This window comes from Chelonia mydas, chromosome 16 (genome assembly GCF_015237465.2).
Source record: "Chelonia mydas isolate rCheMyd1 chromosome 16, rCheMyd1.pri.v2, whole genome shotgun sequence".
In the NCBI taxonomy this organism is placed as follows: Eukaryota; Metazoa; Chordata; order Testudines; family Cheloniidae; genus Chelonia; species Chelonia mydas.
The window spans coordinates 20,982,822-21,005,016 of record NC_057857.1 but is presented as its reverse complement, the minus strand read 5'-3'; the positions used below and the strand labels follow the sequence as shown (position 1 = coordinate 21,005,016).

The following is a 22,195-nucleotide window of genomic DNA, read 5'->3' as shown; positions in this document are numbered from 1 at the left end:
GGCAATCAGTCACATAATGTCTCAATAAACGAGTTCGGCTAAGAGAGAAATAATGTACTGTACCTTTAAACAGCCAGCTGCTTCAGATCAAGGGAGTTGGGCTTTTTCCACTGCAGATGGCCCTGGCACGGTTTGGTTTCCGCTCAGTTTAGCTGTGCTGCCAGTTCTCTTCTCCATCTTAACCCTCCAGTGTAACTCCATCTGCAGCCGTGTCGAATCCTGCTGTTTTGATCTTCTGAACCACGCACTCGCTGCTGCTCCATGGTGTTGGGGGTTGTCGTGTGCTGCGTCCCACGCGATGCATGCCAGGCAGCCCGGACTGCAGGCAGCTTCTGGAAAAGCTGCCACCCACTGTGGTTGGCAAGAGCCCAGATGGAAGAGTTTTGGAGCCTTACAGGGCAATTCAACCACAACCATTCCCAAGAGAGACCTAACAGACACCAACTGTCTGGCGGAGGAAGCTCTGTCCACCCCCACGCACAGCTCTGCAAGGAGGGAATTATTAAGAGGAACCCTCTGAATGGCACCAGATGGGCATTTACCTCCCAGCGTCAACAGTCAACTCCTCATTCCAAGGGAACAAAATTGGCTGTTTCCTGACTCGAATCTTCAAGGATCAGCTCCACCACACCCCCCCCCAGTGTAGCATTATCATCCCACAGCATCTTCATAATCCACTGTACAGAAAATGTCTTGGTTACCCTGGCCTCTGACTTTGGCAGCCCCTTCTGCCTTGACATTTCTTGCTCAGAGCTCGTTTTCTGGGACATCAGTTCACATTTTCCTCATTAGTATTCTCATGTGCAGAACGGTGTTGTGGCTTTCAACCACTGTCTCAGCCACCTTCAGTTCTTCTCTCTGCCATCTGCAGACTTGAACCCAAGCTTTCAAAATTCTAATCCATGGAAGCCATTGCCGTTCTCACTGACCTCTGCTGAGGCCAACATCCTTTGTTAAGTCAGACCTGAGCCCTCAGATAACAGGACACCTACAGTAGCTAGGCTCAGAGCCTGAAGGGAGGACCTTCGGGGGATGAGATTTATTCTAGGGGACATTAGGGGACTCTGTCTTTCCAATAACTTAAACAAAATCTATGCCCCAGTAACAAAATAACTAAAGACAGTTATGGTTTCGTTTTCCAATTTTCACACTGGCAGTAAGACAGATGCTTGGAACCAAACATACATTGTTGTTCATCTCTTTTAAAACAAGGGTGGAAATGTGGTGGTCTGATGAATGAGTGGATATGCAGCGCACCTCAGTTCTGACAGCACCCCCTGCTAGTCTAGTCCTAGCCCCCGCAAGAGAGCCACTGCGTGTTCCTCCACTCTGCCTGTGCTAATTCAAATCCTCTGCCCCTACACATCACACAGTGGCGTAGTGGTCTTGAGAGGCAGACTAATGCCCATTAGGGATTAAGGTGAGACCTGCAAACTCCTTTCACTTCTGAAGCCAGTATTTGAACCAGGGTCTCCAGAGATGTTAGAGGAGGGCAGGAACACAACACACCATTTAGCTTTCACCTTAAGCATTTCCCTATAGAGGCTGGCTGATGAGTACCCATCAGTCATAAAACACTGTCCTTTTAGTTTTCTGGCATTCTTTCCTTCCTCCACAGGATTTCTAAACAGCCACTATACTCCTAGGGGAATTCTGCGCCACTGTGCATGCACAGAATTTATGTCCCCCTCAGATTTCTTTGCTTCCCCGCAGAAAAAGTGACTTTCTGATGGAGAAGCAAAAGGACCTCCACAGCAGTATGTTTTGGGCACCCAGGGCAGCCGACAGAGAAGGAAATCACTGTGGGGCAAGGGGCAGAACTGGGGAAGACCCAGCTGGTGGCTCCTACTGTGTGTCAGGCTCAGCTGCTAGTCCTGGCTGGGCTGGGGAAGGACGGGACTTCCTCTTCCCCTGCACGGCATTCGGGCCTGAGTTAGATCCACCTCCAGATTTCTTTCCCAGCTGAAGGAAGCTCTACAAACTCCCCCGCCTGCGCTTCCTGCACCTATAGCTCCTCAGCTGCAGGGGGAGGGATCACTGTACAGGGAGCTGCTCCCCTATCCACCCAACCCCCATGCAGCCAGACCCCCTCGCCGAGCCTAAGCCCACTCTTCCCAGAACTCCCCCGATGAGCCCCACTCCCCCAGCATCTGGACCCCCCATGGAGCTCCCCACACCCCGATCCCTCCCTGCTGAGCCCCAACCACCTTCACCTGGATCCCCCTGCAGAGTCCCATTGCATCCAGAATCCCCCAACAAGCCTCTGTGCATCCAGATCCCCCACTGAGCTGCCCATATGCAGATTGCCCAAAACAGAGCTCTCTCAACCCACACCTGGATTCCCCCCCCCCCCCCACTAAGCCCCTCCACACTTGGATCCTGCCTTGGTGAGCCTGCCTGCCCACACCTGATGCACATGGCATGGAGGGGCAGGGCCCTGGGGTGTTTCTGGGGCAGAACTGGCCCTTGCACTGTGTCAGGATTGGGTGCAGCTTCACTGCTGAATCTATGTCCCCCGGAGGGGGGGGGGGAGCTGCACAGTGATCTCCCACATTCTTATAGCCAGTGGCCTGTGCTCCCCAATGCCATGCTGGAGCCTCCACATTTATTTGACAAATAAAATTTGCAGAATTTTAAAATATTGTGCATAGAATTTTTATTTTTTTGGCGCAGAATGCCCTCAGGAGTACCATTACTATGTTCTGTTTTCCTATACAACTCTTCTTGATCAAACTCACTTAAAAATAAAACGTGCTTCCCCCTTACAAGTACATGATTTGTATAATTCCCCTCTCAGTCAACTTTCTACAAGTACTGTTCATATCCCTTGCTCTGCTCTTGTGTGCTGAGCAGAATTGGTAAACAACTCTTATATTATGGATGTCACATCTATTTTCCATCTAGCTTTATTTTATCTTTCTTGAGTGGAATGTAATAGAGGCTGTATAATTTACAAAACTGTTCTCCTCCTGACCTACTGCACTTGCTCAATTCTTCAGAGAGCAAATCACACTGGAAAATTTATGCCTTCTTCTTGCTTTAGGGCTTATGTTTGGGCATAATCTTCTTTTAAAAAGTATTTTCCATTTTGCCTCTTTACATTTTAAGAAATTATTTTTAAATTTCAACTTGCTGCTAATTTCTACAACAACAAAAATTAAACCAACCTCAGCTGCTGGTTCACCATTAATAAACACCAGGTTGTCCCTATCTAGCGCAATCTGCCAAAGGAACACTTCCCTCCCCCCCAGGTACGTCTACATTGCAGTTGAAGGGGTGACCGGGGCTCGGGTAGGCATACCTGCATTAGGTTTAATTTAGCTAGCTTGCTAAAAACAGCAGTGAAGATGCAGCAGGGCAGGCTTCAGCGCAGGTTAGCAAAAAGGGTATGTTCCAAGGGGACAGGCGGGCTTGTCCATCCTGTCCCGAAGCCTGCACCACTGTGTCTTCACTGCTACTTTTAGCGAGCTAGGTAGGTTAAAGCTAGTGCAGGTAAGCCTGCTCACACCTCTGACAGCAGTACAGACATAACCTAAGGCGTGACCCAAGTATGGGCTTACGCCATTGTCTTCCCTTCCACCCCTGAATAAAAACGCGGTGCCCATCTTTCAGAGCAGCAGCAGCAATGACAACCCTCTTGCTGGAAGGAGATGGCTTCCCTCTTCTACAGCCAGCTGCTGTGGTGCACAATAATGTGCTGCTCTCCACACCGTAGGATAATAGGTTCCCTAACGGCATGTTGCATTATTGACTCCCATGCTGGTTTGTGTGCACACCACTGCCCTCTGCAAGACGAAGACCTACTGAAGTACCAGTAACTACATTGCCCTCTCTGAGCCCTAGTCTACACTAGGACTTTAGGTCGAATTTAGCAGAGTTAAATAGATGTAAACCTGCACCCGTCCACACGATGAAGCCCTTTATTTCGAATTAAAGGGCTCTTAAAATCCTTTTCCTTACTCCACCCCTGACAAGGGGATTAGCGCTTAAATCGGCCTTGCCGGGTCGAATTTGGGGTACTGTGGACATAATTCGACAGTATTGGCCTCTGTGAGCTACCTCAGAGTGCTCCATTGTGACCGCTCTGGACAGCACTCTCAACTCAGATGCACTGGCCAGGTAGACGGGAAAAGAACCGCGAACTTTTGAATCTGATTTCCTGTTTGGCCAGCGTGGCAAGCTGCAGGTGACCATGCAGAGCTCATCAGCAGAGGTGACCATGATGGAGTCCCAGAATCGCAAAAGAGCTCCAGCATGGACTGAACGGGAGGTACGGGATCTGATCGCTGTATGGGGAGAGGAATCCGTGCTATCAGAACTTCGTTCCAGTTTTCGAAATGCCAAAACCTTTGTCAAAATCTCCCAGAGCATGAAGGACAGAGGCCATAACAGGGACCTGAAGCAGTGTCGCGTGAAACTTAAGGAGCTGAGGCAAGCCTACCAGAAAACCAGAGAGGCGAATGGCCACTCCGGGTCAGAGCCCCAAACATGCCGCTTCTCTGATGAGCTGCATGCCATTTTAGGGGGTTCAGCCACCACTACCCCAGCCGTGTTGTTTGACTCCTTCAATGGAGATGGAAGCAACACGGAAGCAGGTTTTGGGGACGAAGAAAATGATGATGATGAGGTTGTAGATAGCTCACAGCAAGCAAGCGGAGAAACCGGTTTTCCCGACAGCCAGGAACTGTTTCTCATCCTGGACCTGGAGCCAGTACCCCCCGAACCCACCCAAGGCTTCCTCCTGGACCCGGCAAGCGGAGAAGGGACCTCCGGTGAGCGTACCTTTTAAAATACTATACATGGTTTAAAAGCAAGCATGTGAAAGGATTAATTTGCCCTGGCATTCATGGCTCTCCTGGATGTACTCCCAAAGCCTTTGCAAAAGGTTTCTGGGGAGGGCAGCCTTATTCGGTCCTCCATGGTAGGACACTTTACCACTCCAGGCCAGTAACACGTACTCCGGAATCATTGTAGAACAAAGCATTGCAGTGTATGTTTGCTGGCGTTCAAACAACATCTGTTCTTTATCTCTCTGTGTTATCCTCAGGAGAGTGAGATATCATTCATAGTCACCTGGTTGAAATAGGGTGCTTTTCTTAAGGAGACATTCAGAGGAGCCCATTCCTGCTGAGCTGTTTGCATGCGGCTGAACAGAAATGCTCCCTGCTGTTAGCCATGGGGAGGAGGGAGGGTTGAGGGGGTAGCCACGGGGAGGGGGGAGGCAAAATGCGACCTTGTAACGAAAGCACATGTGCTATGTATGTAATGTTAACACCAAGGTTTACCCTGAAAGAGTGTAGCCACTGTTTTATAAAATGTGTCTCTTTAAATACCGCTGTCCCTTTTTTTTTCTCCACCAGCTGAATGTGTTTCAATGATCACAGGATCTTCTCCTTCCCAGAGGCTAGTGAAGATTAGAAAGAAAAAAAAACGCACTCGTGATGAAATGTTCTCTGAGCTCATGCTGTCCTCCCACACTGACAGAGCACAGACGAATGCGTGGAGGCAAATAATGTCAGAGTGCAGGAAAGTACAAAATGACCGGGAGGAGAGGTGGCGGGCTGAAGACAGGGCTGAAGCTCAAATGTGGCGGCAGCGTGATGAGAGGAGGCAGGATTCAATGCTGAGGCTCCTGGAGGATCAAACCAGTATGCTCCAGTGTATGGTTGAGCTGCAGCAAAGGCAGCTGGAGCACAGACTGCCACTACAGCCCCTGTGTAACCAACCGCCCTCCTCCCCAAGTTCCATAGCCTCCACACCCAGACGCCCAAGAACGCGGTGGGGGGCCACCGGCCAACCAGCCACTCCACCACAGAGGATTGCCTAAAAAACAGAAGGCTGGCATTCAATAAATTTTAAAGTTGTAAACTTTTAAAGTGCTGTGTGACATTTTCCTTCCCTCCTCCACCACCCCCCCTGGGCTACCTTGGTAGTCATCCCTCTATTTGTGTGATGAATGAATAAAGAATGCATGTATGTGAAGCAACGGTGACTTTATTGCCTCTGCAAGCGGTGATCGAAGGGAGGAGGGGAGGGTGGTTAGATTACAGGGAAGTAGAGTGAACCAAGGGGCAGGGGGTTTCATCAAGGAGAAACCAACAGAACTTTCACACCGTAGCCTGGCCAGTCATGAAACTGGTTTTCAAAGCTTCTCTGATGTGTACCGCGCCCTCCTGTGCTCTTCTAACCGCCCTGGTGTCTGGCTGCGCGTAACCAGCAGCCAGGCGATTTGCCTCAACCTCCCACCCCGCCATAAACGTCTCCCCCTTACTCTCACAGATATTGTGGAGCACACAGCAAGCAGTAATAACAGTGGGAATATTGGTTTCGCTGAGGTCTAAGCGAGTCAGTAAACTGCGCCAGCGCGCCTTTAAACGTCCAAATGCACATTCTACCACCATTCTGCACTTGCTCAGCCTGTAGTTGAACAGCTCCTGACTACTGTCCAGGCTGCCTGTATACGGCTTCATGAGCCATGGCATTAAGGCGTAGGCTGGGTCCCCAAGGATACATATAGGCATTTCAACGTCCCCAACAGTTATTTTCTGGTCTGGGAATAAAGTCCCTTCCTGCAGCTTTTGAAACAGACCAGAATTCCTGAAGATGCGAGCGTCATGTACCTTTCCCAGCCATCCCACGTTGATGTTGGTGAAACGTCCCTTGTGATCCACCAGAGCTTGCAGCACTATTGAAAAGTACCCCTTGCGGTTTATGTACTCGCCGGCTTGGTGCTCCGGTGCCAAGATAGGGATATGGGTTCCGTCTATGGCCCCACCACAGTTAGGGAATCCCATTGCAGCAAAGCCATCCACTATGACCTGCACATTTCCCAGGGTCACTACCCTTGATATCAGCAGATATTTGATTGCGTGGGCTACTTGCATCACAGCAGCCCCCACAGTAGATTTGCCAACTCCAAATTGATTCCCAACTGACCAGTAGCTGTCTGGCATTGCAAGCTTCCACAGGGCTATTGCCACTCGCTTCTCAACTGTGAGGGCTGCTCTCGTCTTGGTATTCATGCACTTCAGGGCAGGGGAAAGCAAGTCACAGAGTTCCATGAAAGTGCCCTTACGCATGCGAAAGTTTCGCAGCCACTGGGAATCATCCCAGACCTGCAACACTATGCGGTCCCACCAGTCTGTGCTTGTTTCCCGAGCCCAGAATTCATGTTCCACCGCATGAACCTGCCCCATTAGCACCATGATGCCCACATTGCCAGGGCCCATGCTTTGAGAGAAGTCTGTGTCCATGTCCTCATCACTCTCGTCACCACGCTGATGTCGCCTACTCGCCCGGTTTCGCTCTGCCAGGTTCTGGTGCTGCATATACTGCTGGATAATGCGTGTGGTGTTTAATGTGCTCCTAATTGCCAAAGTGAGCTGAGCGGCCTCCATGCTTGCCTTGGTATGGCGTCCGCACAGAAAAAAGGTGCGGAACGATTGTCTGCCGTTGCTCTGACGGAGGGAGGGGCGACTGACAACATGGCTTACAGGGTTGGCTTACAGGGAATTAAAATCAACAAAGGGGGTGGCTTTACATCAATGAGTATTTCAGGCAGGACTTCACGGAGGGTTCCAATAAGAAATGGTGCACCTAAGTAATTGTTCTTATTGGAACAAGCAGGTTGGTCTGGCCTCTGATTGATACAGGGCTAGATTTACCTTGCTGCACCTTCTCTGTGAGTCACTGCAGTGTGACCTAGAGGAATGAGTCCCCTGGAGGGGGGAGCAAATGAGTACAAAACAAATCTGGTCTATTTCTTGTTTTGATCCACTCCATCTATCTTTTACATCTTTGGCTGGCAGCAGACGGTGCAGAAGGACTGCAAGCCATCCACATCTCATGGCTGCTCGGCAGAAGATGGTGCAGTAGGACTGCTAGCCATCCTCATCTCTTGCCTGCCTTGCAGAACATGGTACAGTAGGACTGCTAGCAATCCTCATCGCCTGCCTGCTCACCATAAGATGGTTCAATAGGACTGAGTGCAGGACTAAAGAGAATGACCTGGTCAAGTCACTCCAAATTTAGTCCCTGCGCCCATGTCTGCCCAGGCGCTCCTGGCCGCATCTCGGACATGACGATGACGGCTACCAGTCCTATTGCACCATCTGCTGCCACAAGGCAATGGGTTGATGCTGCTGTGTAGCAATGCAGTACCGCGTCTGCCAGCACCCAGGAGACATACGGTGACGGTTACCTGAGCGGGCTCCATGCTTGCCGTGGTATGGCGTCTGCACAGGTAACTCAAGAAAAAAGGCACAAAATGATTGTCTGCTGCTGCTTTCACGGAGGGAGGGAGGGAACGGGGGCCTGACGATATGTACCCAGACCCACCTGCGACAATGTTTTTAGCCCCATCAGGCACTGGGATCTCAACCCAGAATTCCAATGGGCAGCAGAGACTGCAGGAACTGTGGGATAGCTACCCACAGTGCAATGCTCCGGAAGTCGATGCTTGCGTTGGTACTGTGGAAGCACTCCGCCGAGTTAATGCACTTAATGCACTTAGAGCATTTTCTGTGGGGACACACACACTCGAATATATAAAACCGATTTCTAAAAAACCGACTTCTATAAATTCGACCTAATTTCGTAGTGTAGACATACCCTTAGCTATCGCCTGCTAGGATATAAAACCCAATAATACGCCAGCTCACAGAGATCTCCCTTTTACTCAAGCAACAGAAGCCTGATGTTTTTGGATAATAAGGTCCTGAATTCTATCCCCATGGACAACAGTGTATGAAGCCCATGCAGCCACAGAATAGAGAACTGCAGGTTATGTTGTTTATATGACTATGGATTATTTATCTATGCTCTATGAGGGCACGAACTGTGTTTAAGACTGCTGGGTAGCTCTCCAAGCAGCAGGTCCTGCTACCACTGTGAAATGGGGTCAGAGCTCTCGTTTTATTGGTATATTTTTCCCAACAGAATTTTTTTTACAGAGCATACACAAACTCCCATTGAAACAACTGTCTCCATTAGACATTGCTCTGATAAACGAAAGATCACACCAGAGATGTTTATAAGGCAAGAAGATTCCCCCACACTACTCACTAAACAGATACCTTCCAACACCATGTTGCAGGATGGACACAAAAGCCTCTTACCTCAAAACAATAGTCCTGCCCCAGAATGCTACTGTGAACTGGCTTGATGACCACTTCTTCCTCCATACTGAGATCCAGAGCCTCAACGGCGCTACTGGGGCTGAGCAAAGACTCGTGGGAGCGTGATTCTTTCAGCCTCGGCATTAGATGGGATCTAGAGGAAGAACACAATGACATCAGTGGCATCTGTTCTCCAGAGAGAGCTGATTAGGTGCATGTGTTTCAAGTCAATCTACAAAACCACTGGGAATTTTTTGCATGAGATAACAGGCCCGTTGGGGACTGCTCTGCAACCCCCTTTGTAATTTGGTAAAGAGGCTGCATTATGAAGAGGTTTATAATAAAACGCTGGTTTACTTCACTCTGATGCTGTAGGAGAAGGAAGTGCAGCAGGAGTCCATGTTTGTAGATGCACACAACACGTGTCCCTGCAAAGATTTCTGTGTTTTTTTGCAGGTACACAACCCCTGTTGCATCAGACTTTGCAAATTCAGCCCTCAGAGTTAAATGAGGTCAATTTGGTAGGTTGGCACTGCAGGACAAAACAGTCACCAGTACCGGTTTAACACACTCACCAACACCAGGATACACAGTACACATGCCATATGCCCCATGACATGAGGTGATCTGTATGGACTATATCTCTACTGCCATATGCTGTGATCATAGCAGGGATTGCAGATTTAAACAGGGTTGGGTCTGGTCCATACTTGGATGGGAGATCCCCTTCACATGGGGTTTCATCTCACGTTATTTCACAGCCACCAGTCCCAGGTGACAGTAGAAAGTTGTACAAAAATGGAGGGAAAACCAATACTAATGGTGCTTTCTTCAAAGCCCCAAAAGATTTGGATTTTATTCAGATTGGGTCTCCCACTTGGGAATACAGAGCTGCGGATGGAGCGCTGCAGGGAGAATGCTAACATATGGGAAGCATGCAGGACCCCAGGTACCCCAAGATACAGTATTGCACCTCCATCTTCATTTGCAAGGAAAGCACAAATTCCTATCATGGGCGGAGCCAGTGGCTGGATTAACACTTTGCAGCTGATGTGCCCATCCTGACTGTTACAGACACATCCATGCGAAGGAGAGAGGTGGAAAACAGGACCTGAGAGCCCTACAGACTCATTTAAATGCCCTGGAGGTGCATGGGCAGCATTTAAACAGCAGGGAAGTCTGCAGATGATGAACAATGCACAATTTTCAGCAAGGATCAGTACAGACAATGGTGCAAGTAACTGTTAATGAGGAATCAGAGAGGGCATGGGGAAAATATGAGGCTTTGGAGGAAACACTAAAACAATATAAAAGGGCAGCAGGAAAAGAAACGTGAGGGCAAATGAAACGGTCCCTTTATCTCACGTCTACACAATATAAAACACTTCTACTGAGGCCAGATCTGAGAAACTGACTCTAATAACTTTGACCTTTAGAACCCATGGCAACAGTCTCAGTGTCTCTCAGAGAAGCTGTGAGTGTGTGTGGGTCTGTCTGTAAGGGACACCATTTAGGCTGCTTCAAAGGACAGGACTTTGCAAAGTGAAGGGATTTTAGCCTTTATTTTTAACACTGTCCTCAACACACAAAGTGATGCAATTCACATGCATTGTTTCAGATTGCTTCATCTGTGTGAATTGAGTTTTGCCATTCTCAGGAACAAAGCTGAAAGAAACACTAAGAAATGCCGGCCACGTATACAAAATTCACCATTTTCAGTCAGATGCCAAACTGAGACGAGAAAACAGCCAACAGTAGTGCCAAAAATAAACCAGGTACTTTGCGAGCTTAGCCATAAAGGTTCATTCCATGAGCAGGCCCTGAGGTGATAAAGGTTCAGACTTCACTAGGAGGGTGGTGAAACACTGGAATGCGTTACCTAGGGAGGTGGTAGAATCTCCTTCCTTGGAAGTTTTTAAGGTCAGGCTTGACAAAGCCTTGGCTGGGATGATTTGATTGGGGATTGGTCCTGCTTTGAGCAGGGGGTTGGACTAGATGACCTCCTGAGGTCCCTTCCAACCCTGATATTCTATGATTCTATGATTCATCTGGTTTGTCCAGTTAAAAGTGCCAGACTGACAGCCCTGCGAAGTGAAGGCCCCTATTTTTCTGCAGAACCAATGCAACACAGACAACATTAACCAAAGGGGAGGGACAGTATCTGAGGGTTAATAGACAGCTCAGTCTCCATGGGCTGTTCAGTCTTTGGTGCTCTCTATTGAGGCTGACAGCCAAGACCATTTGTGGTGGTATCTAATAATGTGTCTACTGGGAACTGCACTAAGATGACCATCAAACACATTTCACACAGGACATCAAGCAGCCCTCAGAAGCTAATAATCTTTGGTCCTTACTGATTTGGGCCGGATTAGAACCAGCGACTTAGAAACAAAAGGCTGTAAATCCCATTAGCAATCCTCTAAACTGTCCACTCAACCTGGAGCACTCTTGCAAGTAAAACTGATCTTTAGGAACTGAGCAAAGTCTCACTGTCATTTTTCAGTAGTTTGTGGCAATTTAATACTATTTTTGAAGAAAAGGGGCCCACATCCTTATTCCCTGAATGATTCTGCAAAGTAACTCTAATGCAGTTAGATTGATCGAGTTAACCCCGGCTGCGAGTGATAGAGAGAAATATCTGGAAACTGTGGAGCTGATAGCATAAACCATTAACAAATTGCTAAAGAACTCACCATGGTGACATTTATATTAAGTCTTACTTTCTAGAATTTAGGGAAAAATCTAGGAAATCTAAGCAATCAGACTGAGGCTCAAATTCTTAGTGTGTGTAAAGTTCTGGCAATATGAACTCAGAATTCAATAAGCACATATTGTATGTATATATACACACACACACACACACACACACACACACACACTATCAAGCCATGAATCTGTATTGCTGTTCTCCCAGTTTAGCAAACATTGCAACAAAATCAGTCAGAAGTTGCAGGTGTGGGCACGTGTGTGGAAGTGCACGTGTCTAGTGGAGGGAACCTGAGGGGGGAGAACTTTTCAGGTTACATTGTTATTTAACAGTGGTTTGCTTCAGAATATCATCTACATATATTTAAGCAATGAAGGACACTACAATAGGACTATGTTATGTCATTACCAAATTCAACAGCGTTCACATTATACCCATAATTTATGGCACCTTCATACATTAAGAAACTGTACAGTCATTGGGATTTTTTCATAAAAATAAAAGCCGCCGGGGGTCAGACTGCACCGCGGAAATCTACCTCACCATTGAAGCAACCCCTCCAGGACAGGCATGAACACTGCTTGGTCAGGATCTCCCAGGACAGTCTGACACCACTCACCAGCACCAAAGTCTCACACACACACACACACACACACACACACACACTTAAAAATCAATAAAGGCTACTCCCCATGCTTCCCGTAACCCTCTGAAACTTGCCGCTGTCCAGACTGCCTGCTACAAGCAATGAATGCTTTGTAGAATGTGGATATATACTGGATGTCTGCAAAGGACACAGTACCCTTTCATTTGAATACCCACTTCTAGTGAAGGAAAATTTGTCATGTCCTTTAGTGGGTGACATGACATTTGCTGCAGGGATCCATTTACTGGCAGCTGTTTGTAACTCCCTGTCTTAGTGCCCATGGTTGTGCAGGCTTCCCTTTTGTGTGAACAGTAATAAGAAATTCCCGCTAATGCCATGAACTGCCTGGCTGACTCACTGTGGAGAGGGCACTATTATTCTTACTGAAACAATAATTCTGCTGTCCTGGTCACTTGGGAGAGAGAATAAAAACCAGCCACATGCACATTAAAGATGAAGCAGCTGAGAGGTATAATGTTTTCACAGCGAACGCACAAGAGACCTGGAATGCTTGGGCTGAGCCTGCTCTAACTGAAGAGGGGCAGCAATTTGAGAACAAAAAAATAATTCTGACTTCAGAGGTTGGGAAAAGTGCAGGACTAACAATGGTGCGGTGTGAAGGCCACTCTAATCAGAGAGCTGGTGCAGCAGGGGTAGCATCTGTGGGAGCCTTCTGCACTTACTGCTCTGCCCTGGGCCTAGGAGGCACCTACCTCTAGCCTGAAGGGACAGTCCTGTCGCCAGCTCCCTGCAGAGGAACCACTTGTGAGCAAAGTCGTCTCACAATGGGCGCGTGATCATACAACCTTGCTGCCAGTTTGGAGGGACAATTGCAATGCAGATATTCCTAGCACGCCTCCAATATTTTAGATAGTTTGGAAAGAGCTGGCTGAGGAGCTTGCTGGACCGTTAATGCTGATTTTCAATAAGTCTTGGATCACTGGGGAAGTTCCAGGAGACTGCAAGAAAGCTCATGGTGTGCCAATATTTAAAAAGGGTAAATGGGATGACCTGGGCAATTATAGGTCTATCAGCCTGACATTGCTCCCGGGCAAGATAATGGAGCGGCTGATACTAGACTCGATTAATAAAGAATTAAAGGAGGAGGATTAATTAATGCCAATTAACGTGAGTTTACATACACTAGATCCTGTCAAACTAACTTGATATTTTTTTTGATGAGATTATAAATTTGGCTGATAAAGGTAATAGTGTTGACGTAATATACTTAGACTTCTCTAAGGCATTTGAATTGGTGCTGCATGACATTTTGATTAAAAAACTAGAATGATACACAATTAACATGGCACAAGTTAAATGGATTAAAAATTGGCTAGCTAATAGGTCTCAAAATGTAACTGCAAATGGGGAATAGTCACAGAGTGGGTCTTTTCCAGTGGGGTCCCTCAGGGATCAGTTCTTGGCCCTACTTTATTTAACATTTTTATCTACAGCCTGGAAGAAAACAAAAAATCATCACTGATAACGTTTACAGAGGTTACTAAAAATCAAGAGACAGTCAGGTCCCTGATTCAAAGCAATGTGATCATTTGGTAAACTGGGTACAAGCAAACAATGTGTGTTTTAATACAGCTAAATGCAAATGTATCCATCTCAGGACAAAGAATGCAGGCCACACTTACAGAATGGGGGACTCTACCCAGGGAAGCAGTGACTCTGACAAAGATTTGGGGGGTCGTGGTGGAGAATCCAGTGAACACGAGCTCCCAGTGCAACGCTGTGGCCAGAAGAGCTAATGAGATCCCGGGATGCATAACTCAGGGAATCTCAGCTAGGAATAGAAAGATTATTTTACTTCTGTACTTGGCACTGATGCGACTACTGCTGGAATTCTGTGTCCAGTTCTGGTGTCCACAACTCAAGAAGGATGTTGATAAATTGGAGAGGGTTCAGAGAAAAGACATGAGAATGATTAAAGGATTAGAAATCATGCCTTTATAGTGCCAGAGTTCTTCAAATCTACCTATTTAGCTTACCTCTAGTGAAAGAGTCAAAGAGATCTATTAGATTAACAAAGAGAAGGTCAAGGGGTGCCTTGACTACAGCCTATGTGTCTCTACATGGGGCACAAACATTTAAAAATAGGCCTGTCAATCTAGCAGAGAAAGGTATAATGCAATCCAGTGGCTGGTAGGTGAAGCTAGACAAATTTACACTGGAAATAGGGTGTAAATTTTTGCCAGTGAAGGTAATTAACCATTGAAACAATTTACCAAAGGTCAAGGTGGATTCTCTATCAATGGCCATTTTAAAATCAAGATTGGATGTTTCTCTAAAAGTGATGCTCTGGGAATTATTTGGGGGAAGTTCTGTGGCATATGTTATACAGGAGGTCAGACTAGATGATCACAACGGTGCCCTCTGGCTCTGGAATCTAGGGAACAGCTATGTAAAACAGGTACAGAATTTCTTGTTGTCAGAGCAACCCATGAATGACCGGAGCATCTGTAAATTCATCCTCTTCCCTTCCTCATTTTCAGAAACTGAGACCACGATAGCCCCCAGCCACCTAACCAAGCAGTACAGAGAGTGTTCATTTGCTGTATATACACACTTCCAGGACTGGGAGGTGTTTCCTTCAAATCCATCTCCCTACAGTTACATTTTAAAAAATAGCATGTGCACACAGTCAATTTCTTTCTTTAACAACACACGATGTATTCTGGCTCCCATCTTGGTTTACATGAGCAAATCAAATTAGGTTGCTGGGCTTTTATAAGTGCAGCAGATAAATCCACCAGGTCATAGACTTCTCATTGGAGGAACTGTGTCTCCGAACAGCACATTGGGTTTGTTTTGCCACGTGCCTTATTTTAATCCTCTTCTGTGTCTCCAAGGTTCAGTTTAAATGGAAGGGGGGGAAATCTCATAAAATATCACATCAGCTTTAAAGAGAAATAACAGCTTTACCCCTCCTGGCACTGTCCTGGAGGGTCCAACAGAGAGGCAGCCAAAAGCTAGTTATTAAAGAAAAAATGTTTACTGCCCAAGAGCAGAGAGACAGGATTGTTTTTCTAAATAATAAACCTAATGGAACAGTTCAGCATTAAGAGATTCTAACGCTCTTGGCGTGACTCTTTATTAAAACAGCCAGAATTAGGGATGCTGAACATTATTATTTAGAGTGCAGCAATACTCCAAGCATACTGATGCTTTGTGAGTAAGTTTACACAGGGATAAAAAAAACCCACGGATGGCCCGGGTCAGCTGGCTTGGGCTTGCGGGGCAGAAAAATTGCCGTGTGGACATTTGGGCTAGACCCTGAGCTCTGAGAAACTGCAAGGGTTAACCGTCAGCAGGACAGCTAACCTGACTGACAATGTGCCAGGGATTGGTAATGGGGTATGGAGCCTTTCACTTCCAGGTCATGAGGTGAATCTAAGCCTAGCAGGTTAATGTCTGCTGGCCCAGCTCAGCTGTACACAGGAGGGACCATCAGCAGAGCTGAGTTTCTGTGCTCAATTCCAGAACTCGGCCCTCTGCTGAGGCTCCAAACAAGGACAGGGTTTAGGCCTCATCCACACATGGAGTCGTTCCGGTTCGATGTGTGACACTCTCATTATGGAATTTGAGTGTTCACATGGAGTTATTCTGCTGTAGTTAATCTGCTTTAAATCCACACTCTGTCTTATTCTGGAATATTATCTTCCACATGTAGACAAGCTCTTAAAGGGGAAACATCCACATACTATCTCCACAGTTTTAGTTTCAGGCCTCACCTGCCTAATCCACCTGCTGATTTGTGTGTGTTTACAATGATAATTTTCCTGGTTTTTAAAATATTTCCCTCTCCTCTGTTGCTGAAAGGCACCCAACAGGGGAAACTGACTGAGTACAGATAAAGGGGACGAGCCACAAAGTCCTGTTAACTGCACTAAGTAAACAAATGGAGAAGAAGATGGCTTCTCGAATATCTTCCAGTTCCGCTCTTCAGTGTCCCTTGGAACAGCAGCAGGTAAGAAAGGTCCAGAGAGAAGTGTGATTTCTAAGATGAAGGTTCCCCTTTAACACTAGGAGCAGTGCTAGACACAGAGTGAGGCTGAGACTGTCAGACTTAGTTCACACAGGCCATCCCACTGCCATCAGAGGGTAACATGTTTTGGTTATCACCCTGCTGGGATCTAGGTTTGGTCTGGTGACCTGGAGGTGAAAGGTTCTGCATCCCATTACCAGTGCTTGGAGCCATCCGGTTCCCCCAGATTTTACTACACCTCCCGGCCAGGTAACTGGCAAACACAGGGAAAATTCATTACCTCAATTCCAAATCACTTATCAAGGGCTAACACTTCTCCCCTCCCACCCACACAGGGGAATCTCTGAGGCTGTTCTGCTGTCCCCTACATGCACACTACTCCTTGAGGGGCGCCCTGCACACGTCAGAGAAGCAAAGCCGCCAGGAAGGGATCTGCTGTGCCGAATGGAGAGGAGACTCTAGCTGCCTCCAGCCTGGGGATTAGGGAATGTTTGTTATGACTGAGAGCAAAGTGGACCACTCTGTGGAATTAATTTGCATCATAAAACAAGAGAAGGATTTTGTCCCGTTGCAGCTGAAAATAAATCAAACCTTATCCTCTTTGACTGGCTCAGTAGTTGCATGGGAACTTCCAGCAACAGCGGGAATGAAGCCAGGCTTTTCTGCTCCCGGAACAGACCCCCCGCTACTGGAGAATCTGCTTTATTGGCAGTAGTAGCATGACTTATGTCCTCTGCATGGGGCATCAGTTAACGGTCAGTCACATAACGAACACATAAATTACGTTCAATAGGTCCTGCCCTCATTTTGAGGTGAGCCTCAATTTTAACCAACAGGGAAAATAATTACAACCAGAGGGACTCTATCAATTCAAACAAGGCTCCACATTTTGATTTTGTACAAACAAAGCTTCTCAAAACCCGAGCGATGATGCCATTTTAAAAAATCTTTTAAATTGCTGGGTATGCCTGTTTATTTGCTTAACAAAATATTCCTTGGGAAGGACTGTTGTCGAGAACCTGAAAGTGAAACTCATTATAAACAGTGGAGAAGCTAACTTGATTGGTTTGCATTCTGCAAGGTGAGAGAAATTGCAAAAAGCCAAGAAAGAGCACCGAGAGAGAAGAATAAAAGGGAATTCAAAAAATTTGTTCGGTTTCCATAATGTAAAATGTTCTCAGCAACCTAGGGAAATCAACGGCTTTCTTGACAATACAGGACTTGAGACTGGCAATATCCCTTTGAAAGAAACTAAGGGTCTCAACAACGACATACAGAAACACCAGGCCTCATTCTCATCTCACGCCAGTGTAAAGCAGGAGTATCTCCAGTGAAGTTAATGGTATTATCCCTGTGTACAGCTGATGTAAGTGAGAGAAGAATCAGGCCCACCATTCTTCAGAGTGGCACAGCATGGCATGAAGAACTAACAAGTCTCAAATTGCCAAAAGTTACAGGGTGAAATTCTGATCACATTGACACCAGAATGTTCAGGACAAACTCCAGGTATAATGCTGATGTGAAAGCAGAATCAATCACACAGACTTAGGATATTCCATTGCATTGCCAGCCTGCTCTGGAGGTGACGGGGACAGGACCCGGGGCAGGCATACCCGCCCCACTACCTATTCACTAGGGTCAGAAGTTGCCATGGAAGGGAGGATGAAGGTTTTGCTATAAATCTCCCCCTTATTCACTAACATTATTTTGCTGCAACTTGATTCAAGAGGCAGCAGCAGGATGAGGCGGAAAAAGCAAGCCAGGTCTCTTTCCTTCTGGATTGCCCATGAGGAGAGGAGGCTGGCAAGCCACACTTCCCTGTAATGCTAAGGTGTCAGCTCCAGGCGCCAGAGCATGGCTGGCTGCTGAAGACAATGATGACGTTTTTAAAAAGAACAAACATGGGGACCACAGCTGGGACTCTTCTAAAAATAAGCCACTTGGTGGGGAGAAATTGACTAAAAGCAAATTGCAGGCTTGCGTCAAACAATATCAACCACTGCAGTGGTATCAGTCTGGGTGAGGTTGCTTCATCCCCACTTCCAGCTCCCACCATGGACAGTATATCCCCAGGACGTGCCTCCGTGTTAGCACACGACACATCCTGTCAGTCACCGGGCAGTTCACTCGCGCCAGTGATGTGCTAACCAACTCAGATGTTTCCTTAATCAGCCTGGGGATTTCTGAATCAACGAAAGGCTAAACTGCTGCTCACTCCAATACCTCCTTTTGTAACAAACCAACAAATTCTAAGTGGGCATTGATTAGCCACTCTCACAGGTAACCTCACAAAGATCTGCTCCCCATCCGGACCCGGAGCCCATCCTGCATGGGGCTGAGCACAGGAGGGGAATGAAGGGCACCCGGCAGTTTGCAGGAACCAGTCCTGAATCTTTAGCTAATCCTTGTTCTGAGAAGCCCCTCCCTCTCGGAGCTGCTGCCTGCTCAGGACTGTACGGACACCTCTGGGAGGGCACCGCTTTCTGCAGCGCTCTCCATCCTTCGCTATTTCTGTTCGGTGCACAGAAAAGTAAAAGCTTCCCCACTTCCCAACCCATTCTACATTGACACCCGTCCAGCCAAAGGCTGCTTGCACACTCCCCCCACATGTGTGCACATGGACACACCCACGCACAGAGAGAAGTCTCTCAATTCCTTACCAAAAGGCCCAGATTTTCAACTCTTCTTAACTCTGCCACAGCTCCTCTGTCCACCAGGCCAGTTGTCTGGCTTCGCAGAAAGCTTATAAAAATCCACCCTCCGTAAAAGGAACTCCCCACCATACAAACCTCCTGGAGGTTTTTTCCTGTCCCCCTTTCTCGTCCTATCCCTTCCATAGGCATAGCTGAACTGGATATGCAAAAGCAGTTCAAGCTTCAGCTCAGCTCCAGATGCCATCCGATTGGCTGTTCTGTAGCTGGGTAGGAGAGCTACAATCACCATAAATGTCAACATTAGTACAGTTACTGGTGAGCATTGCTGTGCTGGCCTGGCCTGCTGTTCAGAGCACGGGCATGTGAGGCACAAAATACACTAACTAACGCACTCTGGAGAAGGCAGCTCCCCCATCCTCCAGGGGAAGCAATTAAACAGCTGGGCAATGGCCTAATGGCACCATGCTCTGATGCATTCGGTTTAAATCAAGGAAAACATTTGGACAACAATATCCTGGGAGCTCTTGCAGCTCTGGAAGTGAATGGGAACAGATCTAGTGATTGGGAAGGGCTGGGGTGACTGTACTCCATTGGGGCCTCAATCAGCTTCTGCCTCTAGCTGGCCAGCTCAGATTCTCTCTGCTCGGTGCCGGAGAGGGCTGCAGGGTCCAGGGCATCTGTTCCAGCAGTTAGCTGTGGTAGAAAAGCAGTTATAGAGCAAGAGCTGCCTGTAGCTTCCCCCACACACAATTAGCTCCACAAGAAATAATGCAGCCAGCCAAGAGACATGCTGGCCACACACCCACCCTCTGAAATGAGGCCCCTGTAATTCAGAGATGGCATTGTGACCATTAACAACATCTCCTGCAGAAAAATCAGAGAGTTTCCCAGAGGAGTCAGGGCAAACCAAGGCTGTGTTGCAACACAATCAGCTGTTTGAAAAATATATTCTCCTCACAGAGGTGCTAACGCCACTTCGGATGATTACCGCTGAAAACTAGTTTAGAAACCTAATTTGCTTCCTGCCATTCGTGCTCTTCATTTGCTGCTCCTATGCAGCCTAGCCAGCAAAACCGGCTCAGGGCCTTTCACCTCATTGTGCAACCTATCTGATCTCCCTGCGGCACGTATTTTTAATATACCTGATATCAAGTCACCACCATGTACGCAGAGCCACACCACTGTTGTGTTTGGATTCACGACACCCCGGGAAAGATTTTCGGTGATTTCTTTGCAATAAACCTCATGAGAACATTTCTATTCACGACCGATTCTGTACGACCTTTTACTTTTGCAAAAGCTACACAGTGTCTACTCCTCCCTGATCACGCCCCTTTATGCTCATTTTGAAAGCTCCACTTTATATTAAAATATACTGGAGAAGGGGGGAAATCCAGCAGCCTCCCCAAAGATGAGGCTGCCCAGTATCTTCCAGCTCTAGGGGATGCATGCAACCAAGTGACTGACCTCTGTGTCGGCCCCTTCAATAGCAAAGGCTGGTGTCTGCGGAGGCAACCAAACCCATCTGAGCCTGACAAGATCAAAATCTGCTGTGTCCACCTAAGAATCCTCCCCACTTAAGAGCAGAATGTCAGCCAGCAGCAGGGGACGCTCAGGTGAGTGCTCTGGTTGTCTCTGGCTCTCCTGGTTCGGTGAGCCAGGCTCAGGGTTAGAGAAGAACAGGCACACTCGTGGGCTACACAGTACTTCTTGAAAAAAGAAAAGGAGTACTTGTGGCACCTTAGAGACTAACCAATTTATCTGAGCATAAGCTTTCGATGCATCCGATGAAGTGAGCTGTAGCTCACGAAAGCTTATGCTCAAATAAATTGGTTAGTCTCTAAGTTGCCACAAGTACTCCTTTTCTTTTTGCGAATACAGACTAACACGGCTGCTACTCTGAAACCTGACAGTACTTCTTGGTTCCCTTCAGACTGGAACAGATGGAAGTAGCTGCTACCAGCCACTCCCACTCCTTTTCAGTTATGCATCTAAAACTGCCAAATCCAGGCACTGCAGAAAATAAGGGCTGGCCTAAAACAAGCAGTGGGTAAGTCAGTGGCGGAAGAGTGCTGGAGCAGGAGAGGAGAGCAGGCAAAGACGAGGGGAGAGAGGTGACACAGTTTGGTACAGTGCCCTGGTTTCAGTCCCCCTTTTCCAGCCCACAGCAACACATTTCCACAGCCAGACCGCTGCCATCATACCGGTGTAAACAGACCCCTCCATTACTCATCGAGAACAAAGTGAGCCTATTTACAGAACGAAAAACCACTTCATGGCACTGTCCCGAGGGTTATTTATGGGGGTTTCCTTTCCCACCTTTCCAAGACTACAGTCCATGTCTGCAGCAAACCATAAATCCCACAGCCAGAAGCAGGGCTGCCCTCGATCGGGGACAATCCCAGCATCCAGCCGCACCTGCTGCTCAGCACTAGAAGGGCATCTCCGAGCCAAGGGGAGGGTCAATAATAATTAATACTTTGCACTTCGAGAAAGCAGGCTGGAAGCTGGCAGATCTCTAAGAAGGGGCACAGCTCCACCTCCCTGGCAGCAGGTACTTCTTGTTCCCTCCCAGTGACCGAGGAGTCAGATCCCCAGACTTCTCCTCCCGCAGCAACCAAGAAGTTGGGTTCGTTCTTCTGAAAAAGGAAGCGAGCAATCTGACGGTGCCAGCTGCGGACTGGGAACCTGGACTCCTGACTCCTGCCCCTGCTATGACACTAACTCATTCTGGGACATTAGGCAAGTCACTTATGTCCCCCAGTTTCCACTCCTGGAAAAGAGGGGAAATGACTCTCCCTTACCTCAGGGGGCTAGATGCCAGCTTTAATTAACGTGTGCTACAGGCTTTGAGATCACTGGGTGGCAGACGCTAGTGAAGGACACAGCATTAGTGTGGGACTCGCACAAAAAAGGCCAGTCGTCCTTCAGTCTTTGCTGCTAATACATTCTAGTAGGGCCCTTTCCTTCCTCCCAAAGTAAATGGCCCCCCCACCCCATCCTACCAGCCATGCAGGGGCAAGCAGCATGCTTAGCAGAACACCTCCAGTCAATGGATTTCACATTGCTAACTGGACA

General features: G+C 47.6%; 1 protein-coding gene across 35 annotated transcripts in view; it reads right to left on the bottom strand.

The window, feature by feature from the left end:
- The window catches only part of LOC102934027 (DAB2 interacting protein), a 435,191-nt gene that overhangs the window by 73,900 nt on the left and 339,096 nt on the right, over positions 1–22,195 (bottom strand). For 34 of the 35 annotated variants that reach the window (XR_006286127.1, XM_043530251.1, XM_043530243.1 and 31 more), the window contains one exon: positions 9,117–9,270. Coding sequence is in view for 34 of the 35 variants with exons in the window: in XM_043530251.1 (XP_043386186.1) it covers positions 9,117–9,270 (154 nt within the window). In the remaining variant the exon portion in view is untranslated. Of the gene's footprint in view, positions 1–9,116; positions 9,271–19,123; positions 19,292–22,195 lie in introns of those variants that run through there. The other variant, XM_043530266.1, reaches the window with a different exon arrangement.